The 10,581-nt window shown below is 39.1% G+C and overlaps 1 protein-coding gene across 3 annotated transcripts in view; it reads right to left on the bottom strand.

Moving 5' to 3' along the window:
• Window positions 1-1,706: 1,706 nt before the first annotated feature.
• Window positions 1,707-10,581, bottom strand: part of fhip1aa (FHF complex subunit HOOK interacting protein 1Aa) — a 31,610-nt gene continuing 22,735 nt past the window's right edge. For all 3 annotated transcript variants that reach the window (XM_079372350.1, XM_079372349.1, XM_079372351.1), the window contains 6 exons: window positions 9,240-9,319; window positions 8,839-9,044; window positions 6,057-7,058; window positions 5,782-5,960; window positions 5,419-5,539; window positions 1,707-4,209 (listed from right to left, as the gene is read on the bottom strand). In XM_079372350.1, coding sequence (XP_079228476.1) covers window positions 4,013-4,209; window positions 5,419-5,539; window positions 5,782-5,960; window positions 6,057-7,058; window positions 8,839-9,044; window positions 9,240-9,319 — 1,785 coding nt within the window. In that variant the 3' untranslated portion in view covers window positions 1,707-4,012. The remainder of the gene's footprint in view (window positions 4,210-5,418; window positions 5,540-5,781; window positions 5,961-6,056; window positions 7,059-8,838; window positions 9,045-9,239; window positions 9,320-10,581) is intronic.

The raw sequence follows: 10,581 nt of genomic DNA, 5'->3' as shown, positions 1-10,581 counted from the left end.
TGACTTTACAACATGAACCGTTACAATACGAAGCCTTGCCGACGGTGTCTGTAACACGGCTGATGAAAAAGATGACCGTAATATATTTCACAAGAAAAAGTCCATCCATTCACTGCCTCAGAATGACTTCATTACTCACTTCCTCAGTCTCTGTTGTCGCTGTCAGTGTCATCTTAACGTGCAGCAGCTCTGTTAGCTTCTTTGACAGCCAGGTCGATCGCCTTTAACTTGAAAGCTGCATCATATGTATTTCTCCGTGTGTTTTCCATGATGAGGGTGCGTGCATGAAGCGCAAAATGACTGATATTAAGATCCGACGTGACGAAGTCAAATATTTTTGCGGCAGAAGCTCATTGTCCCCCATAAAAAATCCATGCATTAGCCGCACCGGAGTAGAAGCCGCAGTGCTCGAAGTGTGAGAAAAAAGTAGCGGCTTATAGTCCGGAATTTACGGTACTATTTATTTATTTATTTTAAAGATATGGAGGTCAAGAATGGTTTCTTGCCTGTGTTCCATTACAGATGTATATTCCATTGTCCACAGCCTTATTGGCTATTACGGTCATTCATTCGGTCTGGAAATCCCAGAAGAGAAACATTGCTGATTTGACATGTTCTCTTGTTAAGACAGGCGACACAAACCCTGCTTCCTATTGAGACATTCAGGCAGGATACTAATCAATGAGCACCCTCTGCTGGTTGAAACCTGTCATTTCACCTGTAGTTCAGATATTTCACACTTTTTATCCTAATTGTTTAATGTCCTAATCTTTTAGTATTCTACAAATATTACTGCCAGTGAGCCTTGTTTTGAAAGTTAGTAATTGGAAATATTTTCTGCAGTTATTCTTGAAGATTGAAAAAAACATACTGTACATGTTTCATCTGCATCTTTGCTGTGTCTGCTGAACAGTAAACTGAAATTATAATAACATAACAAATGATATTGAACCCCAAACACAGAAAACTACAATTGTACAAATAAGATCAGATGGTCAAAGCCATTTTGAAAAGGTGGAGTCTTAAGCTCCTTTTAAAAACATCACAGGATGCTGTCGAGCTCAATCGTAATGGAAGCGTGTCCCAAAGTGTCAGAGCCACACATTCAAAGGCAAGAACACCTTCGGTTTCCAGACGGACCAAAGGGACAACAAGAAGACCTTGTGGATGTACTGGGGTTGTATGGGGGTAGAGCAGGTCAAAGTTATAACCAGGTGCCGGTCCATGCAGGACTTTATAAAGAAAAACACAGGCCTTAAAGTGAGTTCTAAAAATGGATTGAAAGCCAGTGTAGGGAAAATAATATTGGAGTACTGTGAGTTGACCTGCTGCAGTGTTTTGAATAAATTCCAGTCCTTTAAAGGATGACTCACTAAGGTTGGAGAAGGGAAATACAAAAGCAAAGCTGGTAAGATTTAAAACCATGAATAAGCCTTTCTAAAACCAGCCTGTTAGACAACAGATTTCAGTTTGTCTGCATTTCTTATTTCAGCTCTTGAGCACACCAAAGAACAAGATATTGATTGAAAAAAAATCTTTCTCTTGGAGAAGCTCTGTTCAGAAAGAAACCACATTAAATAAGGATGTCCAAGTTTACAGTACAAACTACAACAAACCACACCTAGCAAGGTGAAAAACAGGCAGGTTTCTAGTTTCAAAAACCTTTCGGCTTTCCAGTTAAGAACATTGAAAGAAGTACAAATCTGTAGTGCATCCAGTTTTCTTTACTATATATGTTTTTATTATTACAAGACGCTTCAGCACAAACAGCAAACTGATCACATCATAGATAGAAAACTGAGGCGAAATGGTGTCAGAGAGGATGAATCTTTGGAAGAAGAACCTACAGAGATAGATAATGGTAGAATGTCTGTCGACCTATTTATCATGCTTTTAATACAGCCACTTCTATGTGTGTCTTTGTCTGTTTTTTGTGCTGAGCTGTGTGCGCACTGATGGTCTTTTACACAACTGAAGTTCCTAATGAAGGCTTATTTAAAGTTGAAGTTGTACCGTCCCCGTTTTCATGCTATAATGCTGATAAAGTTACTGTGACTTGTTGTGTATGTCTGATGCTGCTGGTTGAGGGTCATTTCAGAGTGCAGAATGGTTCTGCAGTTTTTACCAGACAGAAAGACATATTCAACACAATTGACAATAAACTTCATTGATACAAATAAACTTTTCCAAGCCATTCTATTAAATCCAATTTAACATAATATATTGCTTGCATAGAAACTGTATGGATCTTAAAAGGAACAACGTTAAATACAATTTCCAACGCTGAAGTTATTGCAGTACTTGATATAGATAATCAACACTGTGTATTTTTCAAAGAAAATAAGTTTAACAGTATATTTTAAGCCTCCTCCTCATTATTGTCCTGCTTATAATTTGTGCGTTTGTTAAAGAGTGTTTTGTTGGATGTAGTTAAATCAGTCCATTATCTATGCATCTTTTCCTGACAAAAAACACAAAATGTAGAGTTTTACATTTCTCAAATACAAGATATTATAACTTTCCAAAATTGGACTTTTCCATATCAGCATCTTTCTATTATCTTGTAAATCATATATTTTTGTGTTTCATTATTTACAACTCCTCTGATAAAATATAGCAACACATCACATGTACTGTACATATTCAGCTTCAACCTATCTGACTTATCTATTACACTTTAATAAAGGAAAGCTCAAAATACAAAAATATACTTTCAGTTTAAATAACTATGATATTTTGTAGTACTCCTGTGTATCAATTATGAATCAGGCAATATTGTGAGCTAACATTAGAAGTCAGGCACCATGTTGAAAGTATTTTTGTCCTGATTCGTTCTTTAGCCAGTCAAGGTATGCTTTTTAACTAAATAATTAGCATGTCTGAGTCAACAATCACACAAACAACAATGTGCAACTACTGAACTACGATAAAAAAAGTCAACAGATTGCCCTCGGTATCAGTTACAAAAAGATATCTCAGACTTATCACCACCCTACACAAGCCCTACATACAAGATGATAAAACATAACTATCTTTTTTATTGTAACCTAACTGAAAAAAAAGAATAGCAATATAAACTCATAAAAAGTTAAATACCCCTTCCCATTCTGAAAATAACTCAAACTTAATTACACCATAAACATCATTGATTTGCATAGTGTTCTTACAATATGTACACTATAGAGCATCACTAAAGTAAGGCATATTAAAGATGATATGAATAATTTGTGTTAAGGTGCTCGGATCTGGAGGACACGCTGAGCTCACTGATGTGAAAAACTAGTGCATTGTGGGAAAATTGCTTTACCCAAAGGCTGTTTAGAAGCTGAGAGAACAGAACATGCGCTAAAAGGACTCCTGAGGTACCATCATGAATAAACAGAGAAACACCAAAACAAACAGACCACTTTGTGGCCAACATGTTTTGCCAATAAAAATACGTAATGTAATTAAAGTAACGGTTGCAGAAGAAGAAGCACTGCTTTCACAGCTATCTTTGTATTACATTTTGATGCTGCAAGGTGCTCACTTATGCTTTGCTATCCAATGGCAGAGAGACATCAACTCTCCAGGAAGGCCACCTGAGTGCTGGAGACAACAAAACAGGTCAATGGATTTTGGTAAGGTTGGAGCTGGTTGTAGAAAACATTCAGAAAAGGGGAAAAAACCTAAGGTTGAAGATTTTTTTAGGTCAAAAATGTCTACAGTCTTTGGCTGGTGGACCTTGAGTTTGCTCCTGTGAACATTATAGGCTGGTGTATGCTTCAGAAAACAGAACCCTTCTAGCTGAAAGTTTTGACCTCCTCATTGGTTGCCAAACTCCTTTACAAAACTCTAAGATTAATCTGAAAGCACATGAAACTGATTATCCTCGCTAAGGAAATAAATATGTCACATACATATGTCACTTTTTAAGAAGTGGCCGTATAAATCACTTGATTTAAGAGGTTTCTTCATCGAGTAGTGTCTGAAAAGAACAAAACAAGAGTTTGGAGCATCTACTGAGACGTGATCACTCTTCCATAGGAATGTACGATAAGATGGAGTGCTCTTGTGCAATGGCTGCTAGTTCTTTGAGGAACTCTGTGAATAGGACTGTAGCGAAGACTTCTGTCCGGTCCAGGGAAATGTCTTTGGGTATTGGTGGGGGCGAACTCTTCAAGATCCTTACCGCCTCGCCACGGTTGGAGCGTGTGATGTTGCTTTTTTCTGAGGAAATAAGGATTTAATAAATTACAATGACTAAAATAAAAAGGAGAGATTTTGTAAACATCATGTATTTCTGTAAATAATTTCTTCCTTTATGAATTATTTCACTCAGAAACTTGGTTCCCAAAGTGTTGCTCCTCAGAACATTGAACATGTACAAGAAAGGAGAGTATTTCAGTTAAGCTACTAAATAATTCTGTTTTATATCCCATTTTAAAAAAATTCTGACTCTTTGGTACTAGCTACAACAACATGTTTGTGCACACTGAAACTAAAGGCAGCCTTATCTAAGACCAGGCTCAGTGCTCCCCAGGGTTTAGATGAGTGTGTTTCTGAACTACAGAGACGCATGACTTGATAAAATCAAGTAGAATTTATTTAGACTCCCAACAGGAGTAAAAGTACAACCTTTAATGAGTGCAGATGTTTTGAACTCCATCCACTTTTGGCAGCAAGCGAGAAAAAGCAGTGATTACGTCCCTAAGCCTACTAGGCCTTTTAAATGATAACTACTTTACTAAAAAAACGCTATCTGTATTCTCATTGTTTTACATGGGTTTTTTTTTTTAGGTAAAAGCCTTTCTGAAGATGCTCTCTTAACGTTATGATGAACTGTTAAATTCATGACAGTTTTAGAAAGCGTAGCCATTAGCAGATTAGCTTAGCGTAACTGAACGCTTAACATCATTGGCTTTTCGACTACAATAGCCTAATGTTTAATTTTTTTTGAGTTCATTATCTTGGATTTTTTTTACTTAGGGATAGCAAACAGTTATCTGCTAATAATAGTCCGAGCTTGTAAAGCAGTGAGCTGTAATAAGTTATGGTAACTTTAGATAGCCAAAACTCTTCAATTGAAATTATTAAAGCTAACATTATAGTGTGTATTTAAATAACAAATAAGACACTGTTTGTATTGACTGAAATCTTTAGTCACAATGTGACTATAACTGTGTTAAATCTCGCTATATTGAAGGAGACTAGAAACTAGCGATTGGTTTAACAGCTCATAGAAAATGGATGCTATTAATAAACTAAGAAATGGGGTAATCTTATTGATGACTTCTGTAAAATAGAGCAGTAGAGTTTCCCCATTCTGGCCGTTATAAAGAATATAGGATTAAGACATTTCTGCACCGGCTATACTTTACAAAATGACACATTACGACCATCTAAGGTGGAAAAAAAAAAAGCTATTAAAAATGTTACCTGCTTCTATGAGAGAAGTCTCTCTGGCCAGCAGCCAGTGCTGAGCTGCAGTTATCGACTGGGTGAAATCTTTTCCAGAAGCAGCCAGCTCTTCTATCTGGTGCTTTATGGTGGCTAACACCTGAACAGAGACATATAAATAAAAATAAAAATTAGACTCAAAATTTATGATGTAACAAGGGGCAAAAAAAATCAAGTATGTATTAATCAAGGATCTCTTTTCTTTTGAAAACAAAAATACACCCACAAAAAGAATAGTGCCTTTTTTTTTTACTCAGAACCAACTCTTCTGCTTCAGCCTCACAATAAGAAAATTAAATTAATCAAAAGGCAAACATTGACACACACTAATTTGAATGTTACCTGGTAAAGAGAGCGAACAGTCGGCTGAAAGACCAGGTTGGTGTTGAGCAGGAACGAGCGCAGCAGAGGCTGAGGATAAGCCGCTAACTGGGCCAGGATGCCCGTCAACAACAGGTTGACATGGAGCGAGTTGGACAACATGTTTTCCATACGAGACAACAACACACTGACAAAAGGACCTGCCGAGGAAACGATCATAAACAATCTGCTGTCCAAAAGCAATGTTTTGTTCAAACTGAGGCTGCTGAAGAGCACAGAGGTTTCTCTTAACTCACCAGTAAAAGGCACTGAATGGCTTCTTCCTGCACTGCCGCTGGAAAACTTGGTGCTGAAAGGTGAATGAAGTTTCTCTGGTGTCTCAACAGACAAGAAGGTAAAGTCCATTTCCTCCTCCTCCTCCAACGCTGGTGTGAAGTGCTTCTTCATCTCTCCATCAGTTTTGACTTGTCTTGCAGCTGCTTTAGAGTCTAATGTACGAATGAGCTCCTCATACTGGGCCAAAAGATCATCAGACCCCTCAGGAGAAGCAGCGTTCTTGAGGTTGGAATTACAATCTGTCTGATTCATGGCTTTTGAGTCTGAGGTGCTTTTGTTATCAGTTGTCGGAGAGGTTGGGAGGGTCGAACTGAGCCCGTTTTTTAAGGGAACTTCTGCTGAGTTTTGTAGGGTTTCTTCTTTTTTAGACCCACTTGAGTTGAGCCTAACACGCTCGGCATCTTTAGTGTCTTTCTTGGCCACAAGATCATACACCATAACGTCATCCTGGAACTCATTTTCCTCTATGTAGGAGCCTTTCACAAACATGATGGCTGTTTTCCTCATCTCCTGAATGTGCACTGGGGGATCAGCAGGAGGCTGTAGTTGAGGTTTATTTTCCTCTGGAGCCGCCAAGATCTGCATCGGGGCAGCATCGTAACTATCGTCCCACTCTAGTTCCAGCTGACCGACGGAAGCTTGCTCTGTGTTAGGTGGCGGGAAGGGACGAGGCGCTATTGGCTGTTGAACCCTCTTGAGAGCCACCTGGGTTTGTCGACTCTTTAGTCCAGGCTCCTCCAGAACTCCTGGCTGGTATTTCTCAGGAGGTGGGTCCTCGCCATCATACAGGGCAGACCACACATGACAGGCTCGTATGCAGCTGCTGATGCTCAAACGGGCGTCGTAGAGGTAATGAAGGTAGCTGACATCCAGGTAGATTTCTGAGCCGATTGTACAGGAGTTACCTGAGCCATCGTCCTTCTCCAAGAAGATGTCCTTCTCCAAGAAGATGTCCTTCTCCTCTGGGAGAGAAAAAAACATAACGTGTTAAAAAAAAAGCGTGCATTAACCTCAGCGCAGTGCTCCAACAGAACAGGAATAATGAGTGTGACATGAAACTACAGAAGTCAAGTGATGTAATACAACGAAATAGCAGAAGATCCCAAAATCTGATAAAATATTCATTATCATCTCTGCAATGTGTTTATCACCCTGAAAAAAAGCAGACTTACACCTTGCAGTGTTGAATACTCAAATGTTTGGAACAGATAGATGTTATTTCGTTTGTTGTATTGCAAAAAGAAAACAATAGTTTCTGTTTATTTGCACATTACTATTATTTAGTCAAATCTCAGAACTGTTCACTCTTTTTTACTCTCTCTCTGTAGCTGGAAGGAATGCCTCGGGAATGGGGGCTTTAATGCCATGTATCTCACTCACTGTATTATTTTGCTTCCTTATGCCTTTTAGCCAGGATAACCATTAGCTTTTCTCCCTATACTGTAGCGGCACCAATAACTAATTTATTGATATTTTTAACCATACTGTATAGTTTCTGTTGTCATACCCATCTGTAAGAACATTCAGACATGGTTCATTAAATAAAGACATTGTCACTTATGAAAATTATTTTAAAAAAAGGGGGTGCTGATGGCCTAGTTTTTAGTTTGCACACCCCATGTACAGAGGCTATAATACTAAAAGAATCCCGGGTTTGTATTTGATTTGTTCTTTTGCCACATGTTATTCCCCACCGTCTCTCACCCTGAGGTCTGTCTTTATACACTGTCCTGTCTCTCTAATAAAAGGCACAAAAAGCCCAAAAAAAACCCCATCTTAAAATATCAGAAGCAAAACAGAGGTCATATATTTGTCATAGTTTACAATTCAGCCTCCTCCAGTAGTATTGCACACAATCTCACCTTCGACCAGCACACAACGGACATTCACAAAGGACTATATGTTGCCCCCCCATCTCCTCCTCCTGTTGTATCAAAGCATCGTCCAGCCCATCCTGCTCTACTGTTCCTCCTGCTTCTTCAACCTACTCACTGTCAAAAACCGAACCAAACTCACCCGTGTCACAAACATTGCAGCCAAACTAATCGGTCTCCCCACTCCCACCCTGTCAGAACTCAATTCAAAGGCCATCACACTCATCGCACACACAATAGCACTGGACATCACCCACCCTCTCAACTGCCACCTCACCATCATGCCCTCTGGACGCAGGTACAGGTCCCTGTTGTGCAGGAGGGTGCGATACGGCAGAAGCCTGGTGCCTGCAGTCATCTCAGCCCTCAATAAAAATCCACCTCAGTCCCAATCCCCAGTACCCCCATAACCATATGCACTGTATGTCCTGTCACTGTATGTCCTGTTGCCCCACATGTATGTCCTGTTGTCCCACATGTATCTCCCTGCGTTCACCCTCTGTCGGCGCGCTGCCCTTAAAACTGTACACCGGTGAAAAAGAATTTCCCCTCGGGGACAATAAAATAAAAAGTCTAAAGTCTAAAAGTCTAAAGTATGAATGTGGAATAAGGAAGCATCAGCAGCATTTTGCACATTTTCTGTTTGGATTTAAGATGATCATGCTAAACAGTTAGCTTCATCACAAACTGTATGGTCCTTTGAGTCTTTGTGTTTTCATGTTTTGACTACAGAAATGTGTTCCTGGATTCTCAATCTGGGTCATTTCAAATAGGGTGAGCAATTGAAGAGGTTTGAAAAATTATAAAAATGTGTTCCAAGCTGTAGTAAAAGAGACGTAATGTTCCTTTAATGTCATGTCTTGCTAACCTGTGGTGCTGGTGGTGGTTTTGGGAGTCTCTGCACCCTTGGAAAAGAGGATGGAGTCCAGCTGTCGTAGAGGTGGGGGGCTGTGATCGGGCGAGCAGCAGGACGGCGTTAATGCCAGGATCTTGGCTGCAGACACAGAGTAGCAGTCCCGCTCCCTCACAACACGTCTCTGACTCAACATCATGTGATTACAGGGGATCAGGTATCTAGGGAAACAGATGGGAACAGATCCTGTTAGAAAAATCACCGGGTGGGTTTAGGAGGAAGGGGAGCCAGGCAGACTGATACATGTCTCTACAGTGGGAGGTAGAGAGTCAAAGCGCTTCATGTTGTTATCCACTTAGATGTGGCAGGAATCAAACACATCCCATAACTGTGACAAGTCTGTGTGTGGTACTCACCTTAAAACAAGCTGCAGCATCACATCTTCACAGTATAAGCCGATGAGAGTGCGAAAGAGGGCCAGAGACACAGTGCCCAGCTAGAGAGATGAATAGAAAGACTTACTGTAAAAAAACACATGACAACAATCTAGGATTTTTTTCCTACTGTACAGTTACTCAATCAACAGAAACCTAAACACCAAATCTCACTAATTATCAAATCAATTATAACACATTTTAACAACACATTTTAAAGGCAGGATTGGTAATTTTCTCCAGATACACTTTTAAGATTTGTTTGACATTTTCTTCAGGTCCTGACAGAAATGAAAAATTAATGTAGTCTGAAAAAGTAACAAACAAAATCTCCTCTGTAGCAGTTTTAATTTAATTAATCTGAGAGACATTGCTACCTGCATTGCCATGTTGCTCGCATGTTTAAACATCATGGTGTAAATAATGCAAAACAGAGCTTTTGATACATCTCGAAACACCGAGGACCAAGCGCCGCACCATGGGCGATGGGGCTTTTTCTGCTGCTGCCCCAAGAATGTGGAACACTCTCCCTGAACACCTGAAGGCCCCACAGACTACAGCTGCTTTTAAAAAAAGCTTAAAAACTCATCTTTTTTAGAAAAGCCTTTCTGTAACCTTTTTTTCGCTTTTTATGTTTTATGTGTTTTTAACTACCCTTTTATCCTTTTAAACTCTGTAGCACTTTGAGATTTTAAAAATGTACAGTGCTTTACAAATAAAATGTATTATTATTATTATTATTATTATTATTATTATTATTATCTTGATATTATTTATTGTCCTTTCTTTTTATACAGCAAGGAATTCAGTACCACTGAAACAAACTTAAAGTTTTAAGCATTAAGTGGATGATCGACCACCAGCCAATTTTTAAGAGCTATTTGGACCAAAAAAGGTCAAAGCAAACCTGATAATAACAAGGCTGAAATGTGGAAAATTTACATGTTAGTTAATAACTTGAGAAGCAAACAGCTTTCATATCTTTTATACAGCTGCAGCTATGTCAAATTTAACACACCAATGAGATGACACTAACATACTGGGAGGTAAAACATTTACTTTCTTAGTCGAGCATGCTAGCATGCTAACATTTACTCGTAAAAAGTTTACAAAAAGTGTAGCTTAAGATGATGGGAATATCATGTTTTAAGGTTTTGGAGAAGTCAGTCATTTGGAATCAAAATCTACTGGCCCTGAATGCAGAAGAAATGATTTGGTCTGATAAAAACAAGTGGTCCCACCAGTCATACATCCGTCTATTGACAACATACAATGCACTGGCACCCACAAAACTGTGCAACAAGCACACTCGAAAAATTATGTG

Source organism: Symphodus melops (assembly GCF_947650265.1).
Source record: "Symphodus melops genome assembly, chromosome: 2".
Classification (NCBI taxonomy): Eukaryota; Metazoa; Chordata; class Actinopteri; order Labriformes; family Labridae; genus Symphodus; species Symphodus melops.
This window is presented reverse-complemented; position numbering and strand designations above follow the sequence as displayed.